Genomic DNA, 25,144 nt, shown 5'->3' with positions numbered 1-25,144 from the left:
TTATATTTCCCGTAGTGCAAGTGATGTGAGAATCACCCCCCTCTGAAGGGGACAGGCCACCAGGCTGCTTCTGTGACTGGGGTAACGCAGCAGGTTCACATTCAAAGCACAGCGCCCCCTTCTGCTAGGCAGGGGTGGTGTGCACGGAGCACAGGCCAGGCCTAGTGGGAAGCACAGTGCCCCCTCGTGCTTGGCTGGGCACACAGGCAGGGTGTACAGGGCAGCTCCCCCAGGGCCAGTAAGGGCCAGTGTGCAAGGGGGCGGGGCACAGGCAGAGCTTGGAGGGAAGCATCCCCAGCAGCACCCACTAGTGCTAGGCTGGGGACACATGGGAGCACACCAGCAGCACATGGGAGCACACCAGCAGCACCTCGCAGCAGCACAGCCCCCTAGTGCTGGGGTATAGTGCATGGATCACAGGCAGGGTGTAGGGTCTCTCCCGTGCTGGGTGTGAAGGTGGAAGATTAAAGCCAGGGGAATTTGGTGACCCAGAGAAGCACAAGCCCAAGTCCCTGCGTTCCTGTTTCCTGCAGATTGGTGGGTGGAATATTACTGGGCCCTGGAACCAGAGCAACTTCATGGAGGTTCTGAAGATGGTGTCGGGGACCTACCGGGCCGCCCCCTTTTTCACGGTCTACGTGGGCGCCGACTCCAAGAGTTCCAACAGCAACGTCATTCAGGTAGCCCAGCGACCCTGCCCCTGTGAGGACTTGGGAGGGGGCACTGTGCCAGAACCTCACACCGAGCTCCCAGCGCGCAATGGGCCCAAAGAAAACCTCTCCCATTGCCCCTCGCTCGGAAACACCGTCACCACAAACTGGGGGTGGAGGAGCCAGCCAGCCGTGGGGGAGAAGGACCCATAAAGAAACCTAGCCAAGGACAGAAGGAGCACAGGGGGTCAGAGGGAGCACAGGACTATCATGGCTGGGTATTTCTGACTCTGGGCTTAAGTGGCCCCGTTCAGACGCCCAGCCCTCTGCCTGCCCCCTCCCACCTGGGGACACACTGAGAGGGGTTCAGTGGGGACAGTAACTGTTTTGGGGGCACATCACATACAGACCCCAGGAAGGTGCCTCAGCCTCTTGCTTCTGGGGAGGTGAATGCCGCTTGGGGATTCCCCACAGGTCAGATTTGATGGCCCTGGTCTACTGCTGAGGGCTAGGGTTGCTCCAGTTCCTCCACCCCCACTGGTTCCCGGGAATAGCGGTGACTGGATGTGGAGGCAGGGCAGGGGGCTTTGTGCTACGGAGCAGTGGCTGCGGCTATGCAATCCAGGTTCATTTGTTCTCCGTCTCCAGGTGGATCAGTCAGGCCTTTTCCTCCCCTCCCGGGATTACTACCTGAACAAGACAGCCAATGAGAAGGTAGGGGGCTGGGTGGGGACAGCCCATGCACACCATCCCTTCCACAGAGCCGGCCTCATGAGCAGGCCCGAATTCACACCTGACTTCCGGTCTTCATGGGTCTAGCTTCAGCTCCCAGCCACTGTCCTTTCTCTGCCAGCCCGATGAGCCCCTCATCAAATATCTGGTCCTCACGTAGGTACTTTCAGCCTGATCATAGCCTTCTCTTTAAGCTAAATAGGGTGGAGCTCCTGGAGTCTCTCATGATCAGGCAGGTTTTCTCATCTTCTAATCAGTCTCCTGGCTCTTCTCAGAACCCTCCCCACTGTGTGCCCCATCTCGGAGATAACCCAAGAGGCCTTTGTGCTCTGAAATGCACATTCCCACCCCAACACCCTGGGTAGGGCCCACACCTTCCTGTGCTCCTGACGCAGATCCAGCCCAGCGGGTGGAATATGCCTGACCCCAGAGCACAAGGGGCTGAAGGAAAGGGACCCCCGAGTGCTAGGATCCTGGATTGGAGCCTGTGCTGGGACCCAGCTGGCAGGACATCCTGGTGGGGGGAGGTTTGGGGATTTAAGAGCACGAGATCTGAGGGAGCTGAACTCCCCCACAGCCCATGACTGACTGTGTGGGGTTGCCCCTGCCTAGGTGACTAACCCCACTGCCTCTCGCTTGAGTGACAGGTGCTGGCTGCTTACCTGGACTATATGGTGGAGCTGGGGATGCTGCTGGGTGGAGAGAAGGTCTCCACCCAGGAGCAGATGGAGCAGGTGCTGGAGTTTGAGACCCTGCTGGCCAATATCACCGTCCCCCAGGACGAGAGGCGGGATGACGAGAAGATCTATCACAAGATGAGCATCGCAGAGCTGCAGGTGGGTCCTGGGGAAGGGGCCAGCCCGGTGCTGCTCGGGGAGAGGACAAGCATGGTGCTGCTGGAGGTGGGTGAAGGGCCGGGGCGGGGAAGGAACCAGCATGGTGCTGCTGTGTGCAGGGGCTGGGCTCTATCCGCTGGCCGGTGACAGGGGATTGGTAGCGGGAGGCTCCCATTTGCTGGGCGGGTCCCACTGTGGCCTGGAACAGCTGGGAGAAAAATTCAGGATGAAAACAGAGAGAGGAATTCAACTGATCTGAGTTCTGTGTTACATTTCCGAGCTGCCTGGGCAGAGTGTGAGGGCCCAGCCCAGGGCACGTGGGAAGACAGTAGCCCCTTTCTGTGCCCCTTCGGCTTCCCCCGGGAGCCCCTGGCTGCTTCCCCCGGGAGCCCCTGGCTGCTTTCCCCACACACTCCAGGCCTCTGTTTTGCTGGGCTCTTTGTTGTCCATCCCCCCCACCCGGGTTTCATTAGGATTCCAGCGGGGTTGCTGCTCAGCTGCCTGAGCGTCATTAATGCTGGAGGCCTGGCTGAGCAGCATCCTAAGCAGCCAGGAGCCAATGCTAGGCTTGCAATGCAATGCCTCCACCATCCCCCAGGCGCAACACACTCACTCCCTGGGGCCAGCGGCGCAAGGGGGCGTCAGCATCCCCAAAGGCAGCCAGAATGAGCAGCTTCTGGGGGAGAGTCTCCCTCCAGCTCAGTCGCTGATGCCCCTTAGTCCCGCTGCACCATGCCCTGCTACCCACCTCTAGGTTCCCCCACAGCTCTGCCACTGCCCCCCAGTCCCGCTGCACCGTGCCCTGTTACCCCACTGGGGTCCCATCCCACCACTGCCCCCCAGACCTGCTGCACCGTGCCCTGCTACCCACCTCTGGGTTCCCCCCCAGCTCTGCCCCTGCCCCCCAGACCCGCTGCACCGTGCCCTGCTACCCACCTCTGGGTTCCCCCCCAGCTCTGCCACTGCCCCTGCCCCCCAGTCCTGCTGCACCGTGCCCTTTACCCCACTGGGGTCCCGCCCCACCACTGCCCCTCAGTCCGGCTGCACCGTGCCCTGTTACCCCACTGGGGTCCCCCCCACAGCTCTGCTCCTGCCCCTCAGTATTGATGGCACCCTGCTATCCCAGCTCTGGGGTCCCCACACACCCAGTCCCGATCCGCAGCCCCCTGCTATCCCACCTCTGGGCTCCGCACACACAGCTCCGTGAGTGCCCCTCAATCCCGACCCACAGTCCCCTGCTATCTCAGCCCTGAATTCTGTTGTGCTGGGGAAGGGGATGCCAGGACCCTCACCCCAGTTTTGAAGTTCCTGGCACTATAGAAAAGCCAGCCTTAGTCATCGTGCGATGGTCACCAAGCAACCAGTCACCATGGCAACAGGGAGAGATGCAATCCTGGCTAGTGGGAAGAGAGATCTCTTAGGAGGCTGAGGCAGGGGCCAGGGATGCGAGAGGATCAGGGGGCTGGGAGTAAGGCAGAGATTCAGGCAGCGAGTCTAAGTGATGGGAGGCTGGAGTGAACCTGAGGTGTTTCTCCAGGGACATGCATCCCCCGCCGCCCCAGTGAAACCCAGCCATCTGCCCTGGCTGCCTTGTGGGATGGGGTTCCCTCGCAGGGAGGGAGCCCCAGTTACCCAGAGCTGGGGAACCCACCCTCGGAGCCAGAGAGGAGCCGCGCCCCCCCTCACAGCCCCATGTCTTGGCAGGCTCTGGCCCCCGCCATCGACTGGCTGGATTACATGGCCTATGCCTTGGCCCCGCTGGAGCTGAGCGAGGCGGAGCCCGTGGTGGTGTTTGGCCGCGAGTATCTGCAGCAGGTCTCGGAGCTCATCAACAGCACGGACAGAAGGTAAGAGCCCCAGCCGGAGGGAGGGGCTTCGGGGCCCTCTGTGTCTGAGGGGCTGGTGGGCACCAGCGAAATGACATCAGGGGTCACCTTGCAGCACCCATTGGGAAGCAGGGGCCATGTCCATTGCGGGTGAGGGAGTATCTGTTCAGGGCAGTGCCTGTTGGGACATGGGGGGGTGTCTCAGGGTCATGCCAATCAGGGGTGGGATGGGGAGGTGGGGAATGGGGGGCATATCTCAGGGTGGTTCCTATCAGGGTTGGGGTCTCAAGGAATCAGTGTGGCTCTGTCATTTGCAGCATTTTAAACAATTACATGATCTGGAACCTGGTTCAGAAAACTGCCTCAAGCCTCGACCAGCGATTTGAGACGGCCCAGGAGAAGCTACTGGAGACCCTCTATGGCACCAAGAAGGTGAGGGGCTGCTGCATAGGGCACACCGGGCCGAGCCACTGGCATCAGCCCCGAGGCCCCTTTCTCTATGCACATGGGGGAATCCTGTGCCCTGTGCGTGTTACCACCTTATATGCCCCAGGGAAATCCCAGAGGATCCTCAGCCAGGCAGCCATGACCTGGCCTGTCCGGGGCATGGGATAAGGAGGTACTGATGTGAGTGGAGAGGCCGCTAAGGGGAAGATGCCTGTGCATCACACAGCCTCCAGCCCTGGGTCAGAGTCAGAGTGCGCCCTGCTGGCTGCGAGCAGGGGATGCTGGGTAATGGGGACGAGCTGGGACAGCCGGGCGGTGATGGCGGGGTTAGTGAAACGCATGGGGGCTCTGGGGCGGGGGAGGGAAGTGCAGCACAGCAGGACGGTGGAACTCAGGGCAGCGTAAGGCAACACAACCGGCATCCCGTAGAGATGCCGACAGGCCTCAGCTTAGGGGATCCTTGTGGGCGGGAGCAGCTCAGCCCTTTGGCCCAGCCGCCTGCGCGGGGACCAGCGAACAGGAGGCTGCAGGCAGGGAAAGGGCCAGGACCGAGCCCCTGAATGTGTGTGTGTCCCCAGCACCCCAGCACGGCCTGGCAGAGCCTGAGAGGGGGCAGGCAGAGATCGTGAGGGGTTCCCCATCCAGATGAAGGCCCGTCTGCCTTGGAAGGAGGCAAGGCGAAGGGACGTACCTGGGTTTAGGTCTGAGCCCCAGGGCTCCTCGATGAAATGATGGGCAGGCCATACAGAGCAGAGAGGAGGGAGCCCTCTCCCTCTGCAGCAGCACTTGGGAGGCCAGAAATTGTGTCCTCCTGTGTCAGGGTGTGAGCTCGGCCCAGGCCCCTGCCCTCCAGCATGGCCAGCAAGGACACAGGGACGCATCGCAACCCTCCTCAGGTCTCACCCTGTCTGTCTCGCTCTCTCTCTGGAGTCCTGCACCCCTCGCTGGCAAACCTGCATCTCCAACACCGACGACACGCTGGGCTTCGCCCTGGGCTCCTTGTTCGTGAAAGCCACCTTTGACAGAGACAGCAAGGAGATTGTGAGTTGCCCTGCCCCGCCCCGAGCCCTCTAGCCTCCCTGCCAGCACTCCTGCAACCCCTCTTCTCCCTGCACTGCCCCCCAAACTTCCATACCCCAGTTCTCTTGCAGACCACCCTCCGATTCCTCTGCAGATCCCAAGTTCTCTTATCTTCCCCTGTTTCTTACCCCTCCCCAATTCCTTTGCAGCCCTTCAATTCACCAGTGGTGAGCGCCCCAGCTCGAGGTGCCTCTGTGCATCAAAGGGCAGGGGTACGCAGACCAGAGAGAAGGGACTTCCCTGCCCCACCAGTCGCCCAGGCGAGGGGAGTTCAGCCTGGCAGCACCTGCCCTCCTGTTCTAACCACTCCGCTCCGGGATCGTGGGAGGAGCAGGGCAGTCCCCACAGAGGGGTTAGGGCTGGGAGGCAGGGCTAGTGCTGCATGACAGTCTCCAGGGGACGGGGGTGGGGGGGGGTGCAGGCTGGCCATGTGGGAGGAACTGACTCTCCCGCTCCCCCATAGGCAGAGGAGATGATCAGCGAGATCCGGACGGCCTTTGAAGAATCCCTGGACCAGCTTGACTGGATGGACAGGACGACAAGACAGGCCGCTAAGGAGAAGGTGACGGCTGCTCCGCTGGCCTCCCATACCCCAGCGGGAGGGGGGTCAGCCCAACTCCTGCTCTGAGTTAGAGGGGAGACAATGTCAGAGCTGATTCCAAATAATCCCTCTCCAGGCAATGTCCCCTGCAACTGCTGCCACTGCGCACTCCCCCGGCATGAGACACGAGGCAGGGGCATCCCTGGTCTCCGGGACATGGGCGTTCTGGTGGTGGGGGAAATCCCAGGCACGTAGTCCCACTGGCTCCCTGGCAGGGAACCCCAGCCCCGTGCGCCCCGGAGTAGCAACGCTTGCTCCTCTGTGACCCGCGCACGCTTCCCCTGGAGGGGCCGGGGCTGTATACGGGGAGCTCCCAGGTCTCTCCCTCTGCTCACCCCGCTACGATCTCAGCCGCTGCCCTCGCCCCTCTCTCCACAGGCAGATGCCATTTACGACATGATCGGCTTCCCGGACTTCATCCTCGATAACAAGGAGCTGGACGACGTCTACGATGGGGTAGGTGGCCCTTGAGCATAGGGACCTGGGCCAAGAGTGGCCCTGGGATTGCAAGGCGCTCCCAGCTGCTTGTGCCAGGCACAGGGCAGGGATCCAGTGAACCAAGGGTCTGATTGGGGTGGGTGAGATTTTGCCCGGCGCCCATCCTGCATGTCCCACCCAGGGTATGTGGGCCCACTGGTGGGGCTGTTCAGTAGGGATGGGATCCAAGCCCTCATTGCTATTGTAACTGAGTGCCTAGAGTGATCTATCTACCCCATCTCACCCCTTCACTGCCTGTGGGGTTGGGGGGGGCACGCCCTAGCCCATTTCAGACCCCCCACCCCGTACCCAGCCTGCAGGGTGGAGCGGTGCAGCCCAAGCCCATCTCAGCCCCTTGTGTTTCTTTCTCAGTATGAAGTCTCTGAAGACTCCTTTTTCCAGAACATGCTGAACTTCTACAATTTCTCTGCCAAGGTCATGGCCGACCAGCTGCGGAAACCCCCGAACCGGGACCAGTAAGGAGCCGCTGCAGCATGGGCACCTTCCCACCCACGGCGGCAGGGAGCGGGCTGGAGGGGCAAGGCAGGGTCCCATATGAAGAGTGCATGACCGGGAGGCCTGGGGGCTAGTTTTGGGGTGTGGCTGGTGCTGTCAGTCTCTTGCTAGGGAGGGTAAAGGCAGATCCTGCCCCATTCTGCTGCCTCCCTCACTTCCAAGGTGGAGCTGCAGCCTGTGGACACTACCGGTCCCAGCATGCAATGCTTTACCTGGAACCTACTGGCTGGCTACACTGCATGCTGGGAGATGTAGTCTCCACAGACTGCACCTTTAGGAAAGCGAAGGCGGCAGCTGCAGTTTGCTCCTTCCATCTAAGGTGGGGACTCCCAGCTCACTTGAGAAGCATTTCGCCTGAGCAGTCCCACTGAAAGACTTCCCCAGGCAACCCCACTCTTGGCACCGACGCAGCCGTGCACCCTTTCACAAGCACCCACGCACTTGTTCACACCCCACAATGCAGGCACACGCCAGGACCCACCTGGCTCTGACTGTATCAGACACACACCGGCAGCCACCTGCCCCCTCTGTAATAGAAAAAGAGGAGCCAAGAGCCCAGAGAAGGGGGCCGATGGCCTGCTGTGTTCCTGGCCAGCCTCTGGCTCATTCACCCCGGCCCCAGTCCCTGGGACAGATCTCAGCTCTCAGACAGATGACTGACTGCTACAAAGGTGCGAGGCTCAACCAGCTCCCAGCACTTCAGCCGAGCGTTTCTGGCCAGACCAAAAGCGCCATGATAAGATGGGCTCTGGGGCTCTTAACACTGAGTTTGGAGAGGAGCTTCCCCGTGTATGGCTGGCTGCTCCTCCTGCTGCAGCCTGCCCTGGTCCTTTGCTAGCAAGACGCCAGGTGCAGGGGGAGATGCTGCCTAACACGTTTGACCCTCCCTAGGTGGAGCATGACCCCGCAGACCGTCAATGCTTATTACTTGCCCACCAAGAACGGGATCGTCTTTCCAGCTGGGATCCTGCAGGCTCCTTTCTACGCCCGCAACCACCCCAAGTGCGTCTGGTGCTCTGGGCTCTCGCTGGGTCATGCCTGTGTGCGTAGCAGGAAGTGGCTGGGGAAGGAGAGGGCATGAGACCCACTGGCAGCTGTAGATCCCTGGGTATACTCAGATCTGGGCAACCCCCGCTATCGCCCAGGGGCAGCACCTGGTCCCGGGAGCAAGGAGTGGAGCTTCCAGGGCAGAGACGCTCTGGGTCTGAGCTGCTGCCATCCAAGCACTAATGGAGGATTCCCCACTCCCTGCGGTCCCAAACCCACCCCCGCTCAGAGAGGATCCCAGTGGGGTTGGCACTCACTACTGCCCTCTGCTATTCCCTCGGGCCCCTAGGAAGCAGCCTTGCCAACGGCGGCTGTGGGCTCGGGGTGGGGCGAGCGGTCACAGGAAGACACTTGGCCCAGCGTAATGAGCATCTGTGCCTGCTCACTGCCCTTCTCACCCTCAAGAGAGGGCAGGCCCTGCCTCAGCCCTTCCCCCGGGGAGTCAGAGAAGGGGGCGGCCTTAGCGCCAGTGCTATGGAAGAGGCCCGGCAAGCGTCACCATCCCCGCAGGGTGGCCAATGGTTGGTCCATGGTGTTCCACAGGCTGCACTGCTCTAGCCACAGGGTCAGGCCCATTGCTAGGACTGGCAGCCTTCCCCACAGGCCAGCCTTTGGTGTTAACGAGGGCAGTTAATGACAGATCCATTTTATGCCCATTGGGTGCCAACCTTGGGCTCCCAGCAAGCTGGCACTGCAGTCCTTGGCTTGGCAGAGTTTGCACTTTGCCCAACAGTGACGCTAACAGACTCTAGGTAAGGATCTATGCCAAGCCTGCCCTGCTAGTGCAATGCATTGTTACGGGCAGTCATCCTGAGCAGGTTTCCTAGCTAGACGCGTGCTTCAGTCAGTGGAGTCTCACCTCCATTGGGCATCCAGGCCACTGGCACTCTGCACTGCCTGCTCATCAAAAGGGCACCAGGGAGCTCTGGAAACGCAGCATGGGCTTGAATCACGGTGCTGCATGAGCAGCGATCAGGGAGGCTCCAATACCACTGGGATACGGACCATGGTAAGAGCTTAGACAATAAACTAGGGTTTCTTCTTGGCTTCACCCAGGGCCCTCAACTTTGGCGGCATCGGAGTAGTGATGGGGCACGAGCTCACGCATGCGTTCGATGACCAAGGTAGGACCCAGCTGGCCTGTCAGGCTCCCCAGTCTCACGCGCACACCCTGCCATTCCAAGAATGCACCAGGGCCACTATTGGAAAGGACGCTTGGTTCAGGGACACCATAAACAAACAGTCCTTATACTGGATAGAGAGGGGACGCTATCCCCCCCATTCCTCCCGGCACAGAGCTCCCAGTTCCTCTTCATCGCAGCCTCATCCTGTCCTCTGCACCATGGGGCTGCCCAGCACCTCTGTACATATCCCGCAAAGACTCCTGACATTGCTCTCCTCTGGGCCACTAGTGGCCTTGCCATCCATTCCATCCTGTGCTTCCCCACGTCATCTTCTTGCAGCACGGCCAACACCTCTTGCCCACGTTAGCTTCTTCACAGCCCTCAAAATGTCCTTTCCCTTTGGCTGGCTCTCCTCCCCATTTTGTTTGTCCTCCTGTCTCCCCAGGTGACACCTGCAGGCATCTCCCCAGGCTTCTCTGTGCAGCTTTCGCTTCTGCTCCATCTGCTTGGTGAGGACCCATGTCTCTGCATCTCGAGCCATGGCTAGTGGCTGGCGATTCCCAGTTCCCCCCCTCCACACTGCTCCTTGTGGCTATTGGGGATCTTCCCCCTTCTCCAGCTGGACTCGTGTTTGTTTTGTTTGCATCCTCTCTCTGCATGCTGTGCAGTGTTGCTAGGCCACAGCCAATGGTGGAACCCAAAAGGCAGCTTTGGGGTGATTGGAGCCTCCATGCCAAGACTCACTCCCCGGGGGTCTGGTTGAGAAGCAGGTGGAGTTCCCATACTTACAGGGGTACAGAGAGCACCACCATCAGGGTAGGCGGCCTGCAGGCTCAGAGCATTGAGAACAGGCATGGAGACTTTCACCTCAAGGCTGCTGGGTCATAGCCAGCCCTGGGTGGCAGGGAAAGAGCAAGTCATCCAGGACTCTCTGGTGGCTGAGGTGAAGCGAGCTGAGATCCTGGCCAGTTCCTGCCAGATAGACAAGCCACCAGCACAACCAGTGCCAACTGACCCCACTGTTAGCAACTGAAGAAGCCGAGGACCAAGCAGGCCATGAAGTGTGATCTCCTCTTCTAAAGGGGTCCCAGCAGGTCAAGGAAAGCTCATACGGCTGCTGCCCAGGCAGCTCCTGCTGGAGAGATGAGGCCGTCCGTCTCCAAGGCTGCACAGCCACCATCCTGGCCGCAGATGATCCTGTCCTTTCCCTGTTGCTCACTCGCAGAGGCACCATGGGTAGGGAGGAATCCTGAAGCCCATAGAGCAGGTGCTCCATCCCCACCCTGAGCTTGACTGGTCTGTGCCTCTGATTTTTCCCTTTTCATGTCCCTCTTCATTTCAGCAGCCCCTCTTCTGCCGGACACCCCCACTCATGGAGGCAGCAGGCTTAAGATCCCCTGTCGAGCCATCACATGGACCCTTGTAACTTACCTTAGCCTTTGGGCTGCTTGCAACATCCTTCATGCTGGGGGCCGCTCGGGATGGAACTGCGACTGTGCTGGGGGTCATGGCTCAGTTCCATAGCGGGCTGCTTGAGAAGGCACCAGAGACAGGTGCAGGTGATAGACCTGTCGCTGCTGGTAGCTCCTCCTCCGGCCATTTATCATGCACCGGGTTGTCTTCCAGGTCGAGAATACGACAAGGAGGGAAACCTGCGTCCCTGGTGGCAGAACTCCTCCCTGGAGGCCTTTAAGAACCGGACTGAGTGCATGATGGAACAGTACAGCAAGTACCTGGTGAACGGAGAGCACGTCAACGGCAAGCAGACCCTGGGCGAGAACATTGCAGACAACGGGGGCCTGAAGACAGCATACAACGTGAGTAACGCAGCGAGCCTGCCCCTCCGGCGGGGGATGGACAACAGATCCTAAGGCCAGGGTTCAATTCCCACCGCCCCCTGATTTTGAGGGAGCATCACTCTGTTTGCTGCTGTTTCACGGCACGCCTTCTTGGTTCCCTGCAGGCCTACAAAGCCTGGCTGCAGAAGAATGGAGAGGAGAAGCACCTGCCTGCCGTGGGGCTCACCAACAACCAGCTCTTCTTTGTAGGATTTGCACAGGTACGGATCTGGAATGGGAAAACAGCTTCTCTGCTGATGCCCCTCAATCTCAACCTGCAGCCCCCCTGCTACTCCAGTCCTGGGCTTCCCACAGACAGCTCTGCTGATGTCCCTCACTGCTGTTGACCTGCAATCCCCTGCTATTCCAGCTGTGGACTCTCACACACACACCCCACCCACTCCCCCAACAGCTCTGCCAGTGCCCCTCAGTGCTAACCTACAGCTCCATACTATTCCATTTTGGGAACAACGGGCCATGGTTTTTAAAGACCCGAGCCTGCAGTATTGAGATCCAAGAGAAGAGAACCAGTTGATCTCCTCAGTGAGGTCAAATGGGAACATCCTGGCCCAGCAGAGCCATACCAAGGGTCAGGCCCACTCCATCTTCCCCTAGCTCCATCCACCACCTCCCCAGCGGGGCAGCCTTGGGGTCACTGCTGCACTGGGAGGTACACTCCCTGTCTCAGGGCAGGGCAGCCTTGGCCCATGGGGCCCAAGGCAGGAAACTAGCTGAGAAGAGGGTGCAGGAGCGAGGCTAGGTGTTGGGCTGTGCCTCCCTAATCCTGGTCCTTGTTGTGTCCCTTGCACAGGTGTGGTGCTCTGTGCGCACGCCGGAAAGCTCGCACGAGGGGCTGGTCACCGATCCACACAGTCCAGACAAGTTCCGGGTCATCGGCACCCTCAGCAACTCCAGGGATTTTGTTGAGCACTTTAAGTGCCCGGTGGGCTCGCCCATGAACCCCGGCAAGCACTGTGAGGTGTGGTAGAGAGGGGCCGCAGGGCAAGGAGGCACGCAGCCAGGGAGGAGGACAGAGAATCCGTACATACACAACCAAGCAACTTCCCCAGGACATAGGCAGGCAGGAGCACGCACGTAGAGTCCCAGAGCCATGCCCCCTCCCTCCCAGCCTCTCGGATGGGGACATGTGGGGGAACATCTCTGGGAATAGCCAGTGGCCTGAGCTTCTCTGCTGCGGCTTGTCCTGTGCAGGCTGCAGGCTCCTCCCATCTCAGACAGAGCTCCAGGAGGGAGTGTAGGAGCCGCGTTTTCCTGCACCACCTGCTGGGTGGAGCCTGGAACCCAGCCCACCTGGCTTGGTCATACTCCACCCTTGTACCATTGACCCCATCCCCACTATCAGCACCTGCCAGCACTGTACATTGCAAGGAGTGTCAGCCCAGGGTCTCCTGCCTGAGCCCCACTCCAGCCAATCAATCCGCTCCGCCTTCCCCAGCAGAGGGTCATGGGGACCTGCCCACCCAAGCAGGGCATGGGGTGAGAGCCTTCAGTGGCTCACTTTGGGCAACACCAGCCTTTTCCTTACAGCCCCGGCCTGTGGGTCTAGTCTGGGTACAGCCCCTCCAACGAGAGCAATGCTGGGAGTGCCGGCGTCGGCAGGGCCTGGGCCACACAGCCACCGTGTGATCTAACTCTGCTAGAGCAGGTTGAGATGCCCAATGGCGCCGGCAGTGACCCCGCCAGGGGGCAGCAGTGGCACTGCAGCAAGGAAGGGGGTGGGCGCTGAAGAAAGAGGCTAGAGTAGACAAGGCCAGTTCTGGGAACACTGGGTGGGATGGGGCAGAGAGCCTCGGGGGCCTGGCGTCATCCCAGGGATGGGCATGGCCAGGGTAGGAAGGACAGCACCCACCGCAGCACAGTGCCCCTGTTGCCAGGCTGGGATGCAGGGAGACGGGACCCCTCCAGGACACAAAGGGCCGTAGTGCAGCTCCCCTACTGCCGCTCTGGCACAGGGAGATGAGGCATAATTTGGGTTTGAAGGGCAGCAGCCCAGCACCCTCTAGTGCCAAGCTGGCAGGGGGAGAATTTTTTATCTTTTTAAACTCAATGGAACAGCAGCAGTTAACCCCGTGAGGATCCCCTCTGACTATGGGATCTTCCCCAGGATTAGCCCTGAAACAAGCTGCCTGTGCTAAACCAACTCTGATCCCCTGCCAGCTTCCCTCCCACTAACCCAACTGTGTGCCAGGGCAGGCTTTTTCTGGATCGTTTGAGTGGGATCAGACAATGCTGGGAGCTTCAGACCGTGAGCTGCTCTTGCTTCTGGGGCATTTTCTTAACCTTCTTAGGCTCATTGTAATCCAAAACCAGCTTGGCTTAGAAACTCCCCATTTGCTTGAATTGGTTGGTTACGGTGGGGACTGGTGCCTTGGACTAGCTTTGGGTGGTCCTTGATGGATTTATTTAACGATTAAAAGCAGTTTCCACTTTCACCCTGGGCTCTGTTCTTAACTCTGCACGGTCCCAGGGGAGATGGGGATAAGCCCCAGGCAGGGTACGACCCAAGGGGAAGGGGTGGATTCTGTGGGGAGTGGGACCACACAGACTGGCGGTGGGGCGGAGTCTGGGGAGTGCAGCGTGTGAGGTCCTTGGGAGATCCTGACACTGAACACTTCTTACATTGTAAAAAAAACCTAAGGAAATTCCCAGGCGGCTGGGCTGGGGCAGGGGGACTTTTTCCAGTCTTAACTCCAGTTTAACAATCTAGCAGTGACTTTTGTGAACCGTCTCCAAAAACACCAATCTTGAACAGGCTGGAAATTAGGTTACATGGAAAGAAAGAACGAAGTCTGCAACTGTACAAGTGAGGTCATTCAACCAACCCTAACCCCGCCCCAGTATGGGGCACCATCAGCCCTCCGGCGTCCTATATTCACCCTATCTAACTAGGGGAGTGACACAGGCAGGGCTGAATCTCGGAGTGACAAAGCAATTCCTATCCCCCACGAGGGGAAGCTGCTCCCTAAGGGAGATGGAGTGGCACTAACCCCAGTTGGAGTCACGCTGATTTGCTAGGGAGATGGGGCCCCGTTTCCCTAGCAGATCTGTACCCCTCCCCTCCTCATAATAAAGCAATGGGAGCCCCTCAGCTTCTGTTGATGGAGTCCATTCTCCCACAAGCACCCCCATTCAGGTAAGGGCCATGCACCCCCGTACAGCAGGGCCCCAGCACTGAGCCCGCATGCACCTGAACGCATAGTAGCATGGGGACATGCACCCCCCAAACCAGCACGTCTCCCACCACAGCCACCAAGAGTTGGGGTCCATTTCATGCAGTTTTATTTACAATTTTCAAGGGCATCTAGCAGTGATGTAAAGAGCCAGAGCGACAGCCCAGGAGAGCAAGGCAGCACGTAGCCACAGAACAGGTCCTGCCGGGGCAGCAGCAGGGTAGGCCTCACGCTGCCCCCTGCCCCCCCAAGGGGAGAGCAGTCTCCACTCACTCATTAGCCAACAAGGAGCCAATTACTGCCCACTGTAGCTCGACCCTCCATTCATTTCACATGGGGCTGCTGGATGGTATCACCTCTGGCACTACTGAGCCAGGCCAGACTGGAGCCCTGACCTCAAGGTAAAGGGCTCCCTGCCCCACCCGGGCCATCCCACAGCGTAAGGGCTGCAGGAGTAAGGCCCTAAGGAAACTGGGGAATGAAGTAGGATCCCAGGAGCTGCAGCAAATAGAAGCCCCTCCCCTGCCCCGTTCCACACCTTGCAGACATGCTGGAATGAAGGTGGATACTGTGGCATCACCAGCTGGAGTTGGGCAGGCTGCATAGCCACTGTGGGAGCAGCAGCTCTGCATCCCCTGGACCAGCTGCCAGACCTCCCCAAGACACGTGCTCCGGAGCAATTCCCCAGGCAGGGCTCTTTCACGTGGGTCCACTGCAGCACAGCACCAAAGTGCCAGCCGGGCCCTGAACTGAGAAGCAGCAGTGCCAGGATCTGGAGGCCCAAGCAGCGAAGAGCCGGAGGGGAAGGACTCAATCCTTTCATTGGCCAACCACAGCGGACTCTGAAGCTGAGGCAGGTGGTCAGTCATCCCTAAGCTGTCAGAAACGCCTGCTTCCCCTGCCAGCGTTGCAACCCGAGAGACCCGACTTGGGGGTGCGGGTTGGAGAGGTTATTTTTACATGTAAACGAGCTAGTGAGTGACTGGTGAATTTCTCAGATGCTAGAAGGAAATGAAAGGAAAGCTCTGAAAACGCCATCTCACCCTCCGGCTTTCATCCTCTCCTCCTCCTCGCGGCCTCTCCTACTTCCTGACAGGCTCAGCGCTGAGGGCTAGGCTTCCTGCACAAGGGAGGGACTGAGGCTTCCCCGTATGCCAGCTTCTTTGGGTATGAACACACCTGGGCCTATAACCCAACCCCCACCTTCCTCTCCCCAGGCACCACTTGTATAGGAACAACCTCACTGCTTCTCCATTCTGCGGGTATTTGCTCCAGTTAACTCGACTGATACACACCTGGGCATACGCACCTGGGCATGCCTAATCGGGTGTGAGCCTCGTGTGATGGTCCAAGACCCTAGGGTCTGGGCAGCATGGCCTAGCGGCCAGAGTCTATAGCACCACCCTTCGGTGCAGGGCAGCCCCGGTAGGGGGGCCCGGGCCCATCCAACTCCACCAGGCCCCAACCCAGGGCCCTAACAGTGGCGTAGCAGTTTGCCACTGACTCAGCAGGGCGGGGTATCCTACCAAAACACGCTGAGTTTCCCCTTGGGGGAGGTACCACTCCATCACCCTTCCTGGGTCACTTCCTACCAGAGTCTGTGTTGGGGTTTCCCATGAGATGTCGGGTTCTCTATGTTCAGCAGGGCTAGTCATCTCCAGGGTTTCCTCCAGTCACCAGGGTGCAGGTGGGTCATGAACAGCTTCAATTCCCAGTGCAGTCAGAGGCTGTGGCTGGTCCATTGCAGGAGCTTCCCAGGCAGATCCTTCCCCTGTGGCCTCCAGCCCAGAATGAGCTGGTCTCCCTCCCTTTATACTACTAGAGCACTTGGAGCATGCCCAGTCTTGCCAGGGAGGCGGGACTTTCCGCTGTCAATACCATGGGCTTAACCCTGTCTGGGATAGTGCGGGGTAAGCAGACCCCATCACACCTCCCCACTGCAAAGCCCTACCCAAACTACCGGTCCTGCTGCACTCCTCCATGTGTTGCTAGGACTGCTGGGGGCACATCCCATGGCTCTGAGCCCTGCAGCGAGCTGAGCGGCTCCGTGATTCCTTCCCAGGTAATTGGGGGAGAACTTGTCTGTCCTGGGGAGACTGGGAGAACTGTGGGAAGGCACTGGGGGACTATCAGCACTCCAGTGGGGTAGCCTGCACCCATGCTGGGCTTCAGCCAATACCCCAGAATAGGCCAGCTAGGTGAGAGGGTTGTGTGTGTGGACAGGAGTGAGGTTGGAGCAACACCTGAGGAAGAGCCTGAGTTCACTCTGCAGTGGAGACAAGCCCTGGGCTTCTGTTATTCCCCTGCTGCTCCCAGCCATGAGTCACTTGCTCAAGGGCAGGAGGTCATGGGCAGGTTTCACCCACATAGGGTGGACTTGGGGGTGGGACTAGATGACCTCCTGAGGTCCCTTCCAACCCTGAGATTCTATGACACACCAAAGCCTGCTGAGAAATGCCAGTCTCCAGACAGCAGTTCGGTTCCTTCACATACAATCCCTAGATTTGCCATGTTGGCCACCAACTTGGTTTCTCCTTGGCCAAAATACAATATCATGCGAAGGTGTGATGCGCTGCCTACCCAGGCCTAGAGCCTGCCCTGGCCCCCTTTCAACAGACACCTTCATCTCTGATCTTTGGCTGCGAAACCAAGTTCCCATCTCTTGCAATTATACAAGATTTGCAACATTTGGTGATTTTCTTAAAACCCCAGCTCCTGGAGTCATGGGATGATGTTAGGATTTCAATTTGAATTTCAAAGATAATTACTAGCCCTTCCTGGTTGCAGAGAAAAACTGGAAATTGTGTCCCCAAAAGGCTCCAACACCCCCCACCTCCATTTATATATTTATTAAAATCTCATGATTTTGGGGGTCCCGACTCTTGATTTTTTTTAACAACTTGGCTGGTTTATGCTGCAGCGTGACATCTCCTGGGCCTGAATTTCAAAGATGGTGAGCATCCACATTCGCACTGGCTCCACTGTAGAATCTGGGCCTCAGGTGCATCAGCCTGTGCACCCAAACACTGGCCTAATTTATGTAATTAGGAAGCAAATGTATCTATGTTGAGCTAATGCAGCTATGTCTGTTTAAATACAGGATCTCCAACCGTCTCTCTCCCCATTCCCATGTTGCTCATTTTAGACTGTAGATGCTTTGGCTGTGTGTTCATGCTGGCACCTTTTGGTGCTACCACAAGGTAACAGTGATAGAAGGTCTGCTCGGGGCCCACTCAGGAAGAGCCCTGACTGTGCTGCCATTCGATGCCAGCCGGGCACTGCTCTAATAAACAGCATTCCTCCTCTCAGACTTCCCCACCAGTTCTCTAGTGGGCATTAGAATAAAGACATCCTGTCATCTGTATAAGCAACTCAAGACCAGGGCACATAAGCTGCCCTTCTGACAAACCAATATGTCCAGGTTCCCTGAGCAACCCTACAATAACACACCACTACACAGGCAGCCAGGGACAACCCAACAGTAACCAGCCAGTATAAGCTGCACAGCTCTTAGCATCCCTTGCGATAACACTAATACAGTATCAGTACCAGTACTTCTCAGCCAACTTACCACAACAAACCCGCCTGGGGAGCGACCCTACAATAACAACCCAACATGTGAGTGCAAGGGGGGATTAGCGTGCAGCAGAGGAGAAGTTTGCATGTCAGGGAGATGAAAAGCGTGCAAGTCTGAACCGCCCCTGCCCCTTGGGGCCAGGACCAGCCCCTCGTGTTCCTGTATTAAGAACGGGGCTGCTGCAGGCCCCGTAGCGAGGACCGACGCCCCGCGTGCCCCTCCCCCCACTCTAGGGCCGTGGCCAGCGCGTTCGCCGCAGTGCCTCACGGGAGCCGTAGTCCCTGGAGTGGCGCCGCATGCCCTTAGCCCGACGTGTCTCCCCCTCTCCAACGCCCCTTTAAAGGTCTGCGCGGCGCAAGGCTCGACGGGAGTAGTAGTTCCGAGCACCCCTAGGGCGCGGCGCGGTGCACACTGGGAGCTGTAGTTCCACGAGCTCTCGGCACCGCGGCGGCGGCCCCCAGGAGCCGAGCGCGGCCGGACTCCATCTCCCAGGGGGCAGCGCGGCGGGGCTGTGGCTCCCTGACGGTCCTGGCCTCTTGGGCCCTTGGAGCCCTAATGGGCGCCGGAAGCGGGGCGGTTCCTCCCAGGCCCGGGTGAGTCTCCCAGTAAGGGGCCCCCGGGGCGCCCCCCGAGCCCAGCCCCACGTGGGAGCCCCGGGCTAACGGGCAGCCCCCCGTGTGCTCTCCTTGCAGTCGCGGCGCCCCTGCCCGGCACCATGGACGCCCTGCCCGTCACCTCCGGGGAGCTGCTGGGCCTGGCCTCCAGCCTGGCCTTCTCCGGCCTCTTCTATTACCTGTACAGGAAGAAGGCCAAGGCGCTGGCTCGGATCCAGGTACTGGGGCCCCCGGCCCGCGCCCCAAACGCTGCCCAGCCCAGGGCCCCCTTAACAGGTGTCCAGGTGCCCAAACAGGGCAAGGGGGAGGGGGGACCTGCTCCCTGCCTCGCAGGGCTCAGCCACGGGGCCTACAGATCCCAGCCTGCAGCGCTCCACCTCCAGGGACAGCAGCCAGCGCAGCCCTGGCTCTGGCCGTCCTGTTTGCACCCCCGTGCCGGCAATGCCCCCGGGTGCTCTGCGTCGCTGTCACTTGCACACCTCGGTGGCCTTTGTCTGCCTTGGCACACACCTGTACCCCTACAGAACTTGGTTTTGAGTTGAGCTGGCCTGGCTGGCCACTGCATGCTGGGACCTGTAGTTTCCGAAGTGCGTACGGCCTGCTGGGCATGATAGTCCCCGTGGGCCGGGTCTCCCTGTTAAAAGAGAAGGATGGACCAATCATACAGTGGGATTTGGCAGGTCACATCTGCCCCGATTGCTCAGTCTAGACCCCTCTGCAGTTTTGCTTGCAGGATTCCTCGCTATCCACCTGCACATCTGAGAAAGGAGTCTGTGCCATGCTATGCTTCACCAGCTATGCCTGGCACAGGCCCGCTGCACGGGGATGGGTCTGATGTGCCCACTCCTGTGGGAATCGTATGGGCAGAGATGCTGCCAGTGGCTAAATGCAGCAGAGCCACACAAGCGCTAGAGCTGGATGGTGGCTGTCAGCTTCATGGAAAGATGGGACTCCAGTAAGGGGCCCTATTCCCCTGCAACGTGCCCTAATCATCCAGTCCCCAGGGACTGATTAGTGCCACCTTTCCACGGCCTGCAGAGTAACGTGGATTAAGTCACAGTGCAAAACCTGGGGGCCAAAGACATTCCAGGGAAGAGGGAGGTACCCACTGGCCTCTGGAGGTGGGGCACAACCAGGCGTAGGCAGAGTGGGTGTTTCCCCCCCAACGGGAGCTGAGTAGCAGCTCATTGAGATTGAAAGTGGCTGAGGCTTACTGTCATTTCTGGCTTCTCTTTCTGCAGGAGGCCCCGAAGCTTCAGGTAGATGATGGTCTGCCTGACCTGCTGTCTGCCACCAGTGGCCAGTGCCTGCATTATGTTGCCTTAGAAGGTAAGATCCTTGCACACTTATCCAGCTTGGTGCACTAGGGCCCATCTCTCAGCGACTCTCACAGCAGCAGCATGCCGTCTCCTGGTGTGTTTGGCATCTCCATTCTAGTAACTGGGGAATTACAGTCACTGATAGGGCCAGTCTGCAGAGCAACATGTGGGTGGCCATTCAGAAACACCTCCTGGGATGTCCTTCCTGGGTCCCAGAGGGGAGACCGCCCCTTGCTGAATCAGCTGAATTTTTGGAGGGGGACTCCTAGTTAAGCAGCTATAGCTCTCCCAACCCACTAGTCAAACCTAGTCTCCTCCAGGGCTGTGCTGAATTATACCCCAGGGGAATTCTAGACAGCTCTGGGAGCTGGAGCTGCTCCATGAACCAGGGTTTGCCTCGCAAGATCACACCTCCTCCACGTTATCCATAGGGATTGTCCTGCCAGCAAAAGCAGCCCTATCCAGCCAGCACCACGAGGAGCTGCAGGGAGTGATCCAGAAACTAGTTCTGAAGGAGCATCGACTGATCTGGAACAGCCTAGCCCGGAGTTGGTGAGTGGTCATTGGGGCAGACCCAGGAGGGAGGGATGGGAACAGTTGGGAAGAGAGGGGTGCCAGCGGCAGGCAGTGTGGGGGAGCATGCAGGGCCAGCAGATCTGCGGTGCATGGCAGAGCTGCACCGATGGCAGATTCCCTTCTTGCAGTGGAGGCAGTATGCTCTGCAGGCCTGGATTGGTTTGGATTCGTTCTGCCTGGGCTGGGGACTCAGCTACATCAGAGGCCCACAGACTGTCCCCCAGGGCCGCTCACTAGTGGGGTAAGGTAGAGCAAGGTTAGCCTGTGGGGTGAGGGCAGATCTAGGGCCTTTGGAGGCCCGCTTGTGAGCCACCGGCTCAGCTGCTGTGCTCTTGATTGGTTGTAGGAATGAAAGCGAGCGGGTGGTTTCGGAGCAGGTGTACACGGTGCCCTTTGCCCTGGCATCCCCCAGTGCTGAGGCAGTGACACGGGTGAGTGTAGAGAGCCCTCTACGGGCTGTCCGGCTGCCCCTGGAGACCGTGTATGAGCGCTTCCAGCACCCAACCCACAGCTTCAAAGACCTGATCAGTCACTACCTGAGTGGGGAGAAGCCCAAGGGCCTCCTGGAGACAGAGGAGATGCTGCGAGTGGGGGCAAGCCTGACTGGCATCGGGGAGCTGGCCATGCACCCAGATGGGACCCTCCACCTGCAGCCCCCAGCTGATGGGTCCAGCTACTTTCTGCACCTGGGGGACTGGCAGACGCTGCTGGCGGAGATGGAGTCAGTGAGCAGCTTCTGGAAGGGGGCGGCGGTGCTGTGCGGCTTGACAGGCGTGGCGGTGATCCTGTATGCCCTCTGCCAGGCCTATCAGCAGCGCCGGCACAAGCAGGAGCAGGAGGAGCAGCGGCGGGAGTTCGAGGCCCTTTGGGGCAATGGGGACATTGCAACTGAGTCTGGGGAGGATGCGTCGGAGGACGCCTGCATCATCTGCCTTACACGGCCCCGCGAGTGCGTCCTGCTATGCTGTGGCCATGTCTGTTGCTGTTTCCGCTGCTACGAGGCTCTGCCTAGCCACACCTGCCCCATCTGCAGGAGCCCCATAGACAGGGTAGTGCCCCTCTACCAGGCCTGAGGGGGAGAAGGGGCTTCAAATGGTACCAGAGCAAGAGCAGTGGAGTCCCTGGCACTAGGCAGCACCACTGTGCCCATAAAACCCCAGCAACTTGGGGGGCAGTGTGCAAGCCACAAGTGTGTGGTGACTTGGGATGTGAGCTCACAACCCTCGGGTGGCGGGGGGGGGAATGCTGCAAGCACCGCCTCCTAGGCTGGGTTTGGGGGTGTGCTCATGAGCCCCCTCGTCAGTGCTGGTCACATGGTGATTGGAGTACATGGCCTGAATTAGCATCACTCAGCACGAAGCTCTTGCTGAGTTTCCCCCCACAAGCCTCATAGCGTGTCTATTCCCAGCAGTCCCAGCTCTGCTAGGAGAGTCTGTCGGGAATTAATTTCCTCCAAGTCTCTTCCTGGGCCCGGCCTTCTCAGAGCTGACCCCAGGGAGAGGCCGACTGGAGCCCAGCAGGCCTGCGGTGCAATGCTCCCTCAGTGGCTGGGGATGCAGTTTGGACACAGTGGTTTTGCTCCTGTGAAGGGGCCAGATTTTACACTAGAGTTTATTTTTCCAGCACGTCTTTGTCACTGCTGCTCAGCTAACGCGCTGGGGAGAGGCTGGCAGAAGCTGGGGGGGGGAGACGGGAGGTTCAGGGTAGTTCGGGGCTGTGGGCTTGAGGGCAGAGAGGGCCCGGCTGAGGGGGCAGCATGCATTGCACAACCAAACAGCCAGGGTTGGTGCCTCCTGTGCCCGATTTCCTCTGACTAGGCCCATGCAGCATGTTACACAGGCAGCAGCAGTTTGTGTGGGGCGGGGGGATGTTTGTCTTCCCCTCATGGTTTCCTGCGTGAGGGTATCGAATTGAAGAGGCTTCCCCTGTGAGTGAGGCCGGCAGCCGGGGCCCTGTGCCTCCCTCACCATCCAACTCCTGAACCCCCCTTACACCCACATGTGGGAGTTTGAGGCAGTGCCACAGCTGAAGCATGGGAGGGTGGATTGCAGCAGCCCCGGCTCCCAACCACCCCCAGCTTTTGGATCCCAGGAGGAGGACAGCCCTCTGCTCCCCTGCTTAAGCTGGAGGACTTAGAGGAGCCACAGTGGAGGCCCTCCCCAAGGATTGGGGTGGCTTATGTTTGGCCCCCCAATTAAAGCGCAGGTGGAAGTCTGCCTGCAAACCCTGGGCTGCCTGACTGGAGCGCTGCCTTCCTGCCCAGCTCCCAGGACGTGCCATAGCTGCAAGGGGGACTCACTGAATCAATGTTGGTCATTATTTATAAAGAGACGGCTCAGAGGCTGGGCTTGTGTCTTTCTTTAAGCCACACACTAGTAAAAGGATGGGCTAACTTTTAAGAGGGGTGTGGGGGGACATAGCTGCTGTGTGGATCACCTAGACAGGCCCCAGAGGGAGAAATGCTCTACCACAGCGCAGGACTGCAGGGCTTTCAGAGGATCGCTCTCTCAGGAGGCGAGTTACTCATTACAGATCTTTGTACTCACCCCGCCCCATTTACTAGCTGGTTTTCAACACTCCAGCCCCACAGGTAGAAAACAATTCAGTAGCCCCAGGCAACATAGGAATGCAGATGAAACCCCAGCAGGAGGGGAGAGCCCCACAGGTACTTACCAGCAGGCAGGGAGGGAGATGCAGCCTGTTACAAAATGGCTCCTTTAGGGGTGCAGTAATTTGGCTCACCCATATTTAAAGGGCCAGCCCCAGAAAGGCATGCTGGGAAAACAGCTCCTCTAAAAGGTGACCCTGCACGGAGGAAACTTAGGACATGTCTTTACAGCATAGTTACCCTGAGTGCTTAGTGCCTGGGTTAGCCTAGCCCAGCTGTGAGCATCCCCACAGCAAAGTCCTTGCCCAGGGTACTGTGGCCTCAGTGTTTCCCCACTCACCTGTGTGTGGCTGGGGGCAGAGCCCCTGGGGCTTTGTGCTGAGATGCTCCAGGATTCTGGTCCAGCCAACAGCAGGAGACCTTGGCTGTCCTTGGGGGGTGTTTGTCGGCAGGCACTGGAGGACATCAATACGAGTCATTTTGCCTGCAGCCTCACTGCAAAGTGGGCAGGTTCCAGCCCAGGTTAAACCAGGGTCCTGGGCTCTAACCCCCCCTGCTCCCCAGCTGTGTAAACGCCTGAGCACAAGGCCCCACCAACCCTGGGTCCGGTGGGGTTTTTTGTGGGAGGTGGTGTTGGGCTAAAACACAAGTCAGAGCCTGGGATCTCTGGTGCTGACTTACCCTTAGCAGAGAGCGGATGGTGCTGCTGGGGAAGCTTGTTGCTGTTCCATCACACTCCTTCCCCCAACCCCCCTTTGCATAGTGATATTATTCCTTGGGCCCCCTCCCTCTATAGAAGCTCCTTTCCCCTGGTGGTCTGTCCCTCAGGGGCTGGGGGGTCCCAAGAGCTCCCCACTCAGTGGCTGCGGAGATGGAGCGATGAGTCAGGTGCAAGAGGCCAGGAAGTTCACCAACGGGTTCTGGCTCTTATGTCCTGGGCCTGTGCTGGTGCTGCTGGGCTCTGCTCGTTACTAGCCGCCTACTCAGTCACCTCCTCACAGCGGTAAGTCTCAAAACCCCACAGCGCCTGCAACTGCAAACATCATCTGGGCACCTGAGGCTGGAACGTAGCTGCCTCCCTGGGCGGTACGGAGGGAGAGGGTGACTCCTGCGGCCACAAACCCCACGTTCCTGGCTTGGTGGGGGCAGCGTAGAATGGACTCCCACCCTTTCCTGTAGGAGGCTTAGCACAGGAGCGATTGGAAATTGGACCTGTCCCAAGCACTGGGGTGTGCTGGGACTGAATGATGGGTAGGGGGCTGGTGCAGCGAACGTAGATCTCAACTGCTACTCCCAGCAGGGACACTTCTGTGCCTTCTCCCGCCCGTGCGTGGGATCAGGCTGAGGGCCTGCAGGAATGAATGAACATTTTTGCTCTGCAATGCACTAATAGCAGCCTCGATTGCGGAAGCACTCCTGACTGCCTCCAGCAGGGGGCGGGAGGGGACAGCGTTTGCGGAGGGATGGCGGGAGGCGGGGTGCAGTGGGCCTAGGGTTGGATTCATAGGGACGTGGTCTTCAGCCACTGCAGAGGCAGAGGGAAAAAAAAAAAAAGACGGAATCTGAGGATGGGCCCCCTGAGTGTAGGGCGAGCCCCGCGGAGACAGAGCTACTCACTTAGAGCAGGGCTGTGGCCGTGAGCCCCTCTCTAAAGGTGCTGGCCACTCGACTGATCCTTCATTGTGAGCAGCCAGGTCCCATCCCGTTGTGGGCCCCTTGAGCAGGGGAACCCCACTGATGCCCCAGCCTACGCCCCTGGGGCCTGCCTGCTGAGAGTTCCTATAGCAAGGGAGAGCAGGGCAGCGGGTGCATGGGGTGGGGCGTCCCATTGCTGAGGCAGGCAGGGAAGTAGCAGCTCCCTCCCTTGTCCTGACTGGGGGGCATGACCCCTCTGCCATGGAGCATGGCCAGCCTGCTGGCCGCTTGCCCCACTCTCCCTGCTGCTGGCGAGCAGCGATGGGACGAAAGCCCCGTGGGCCAGCAGCGGGGCCCAGGCCTGCAGCCACCGAAGGTGGTGATGGAACTGGAGCAAGGTTTGGAAAAGCCAAGCTGGCTCTTCCTGTCGCTATGGCAACCTCACGCCAA

General features: G+C 59.3%; 2 protein-coding genes and 1 long non-coding RNA gene across 5 annotated transcripts in view; 2 read left to right on the top strand and 1 right to left on the bottom strand.

The window, feature by feature from the left end:
• The window catches only part of ECE2 (endothelin converting enzyme 2), a 22,243-nt gene extending 8,616 nt beyond the window's left edge, over positions 1–13,627 (top strand). The window contains exons 6-19 of one of the 2 annotated variants that reach the window (XR_005584509.1): positions 534–680; positions 1,299–1,364; positions 2,030–2,218; positions 3,923–4,065; positions 4,362–4,476; positions 5,422–5,532; positions 6,035–6,133; positions 6,551–6,628; positions 7,022–7,125; positions 8,057–8,167; positions 9,269–9,336; positions 9,782–9,845; positions 10,963–11,153; positions 11,300–11,395. Coding sequence is in view for 1 of the 2 variants with exons in the window: in XM_039487639.1 (XP_039343573.1) it covers positions 534–680; positions 1,299–1,364; positions 2,030–2,218; positions 3,923–4,065; positions 4,362–4,476; positions 5,422–5,532; positions 6,035–6,133; positions 6,551–6,628; positions 7,022–7,125; positions 8,057–8,167; positions 9,269–9,336; positions 10,963–11,153; positions 11,300–11,395; positions 11,986–12,162 (1,695 nt within the window). In the remaining variant the exon portion in view is untranslated. Of the gene's footprint in view, positions 1–533; positions 681–1,298; positions 1,365–2,029; positions 2,219–3,922; positions 4,066–4,361; positions 4,477–5,421; positions 5,533–6,034; positions 6,134–6,550; positions 6,629–7,021; positions 7,126–8,056; positions 8,168–9,268; positions 9,337–9,781; positions 9,846–10,962; positions 11,154–11,299; positions 11,396–11,985 lie in introns of those variants that run through there. The other variant, XM_039487639.1, reaches the window with a different exon arrangement.
• Positions 639–25,144, bottom strand: LOC120371656. 2 transcript variants are annotated; one of them, XR_005584511.1, is made up of 9 exons: positions 24,677–25,144; positions 23,741–24,408; positions 23,400–23,514; positions 21,138–21,314; positions 19,771–19,996; positions 15,958–19,190; positions 5,395–5,507; positions 2,045–2,417; positions 639–1,340 (listed from the first exon to the last, which is right to left on the bottom strand). It is a non-coding gene; the product is annotated as an uncharacterized LOC120371656 (long non-coding RNA). The 2 variants fall into 2 exon arrangements; XR_005584510.1 differs by lacking the exon at positions 24,677–25,144 and having other exon boundaries at positions 19,771–20,027; positions 23,741–23,878.
• LOC120371655 (mitochondrial ubiquitin ligase activator of nfkb 1-A-like) lies at positions 18,396–24,243 on the top strand. The gene is made up of 5 exons (XM_039487640.1): positions 18,396–18,535; positions 18,635–18,774; positions 19,798–19,885; positions 20,307–20,427; positions 20,798–24,243. Exons 2-5 carry the CDS (start codon positions 18,658–18,660, stop codon positions 21,522–21,524), a joined length of 1,053 nt encoding a protein of 350 aa, XP_039343574.1. The 5' UTR covers positions 18,396–18,535; positions 18,635–18,657; the 3' UTR covers positions 21,525–24,243.

This window comes from Mauremys reevesii, linkage group 9, assembly GCF_016161935.1.
Source record: "Mauremys reevesii isolate NIE-2019 linkage group 9, ASM1616193v1, whole genome shotgun sequence".
NCBI classification, from domain to species: domain Eukaryota; kingdom Metazoa; phylum Chordata; order Testudines; family Geoemydidae; genus Mauremys; species Mauremys reevesii.
This window is presented reverse-complemented; position numbering and strand designations above follow the sequence as displayed.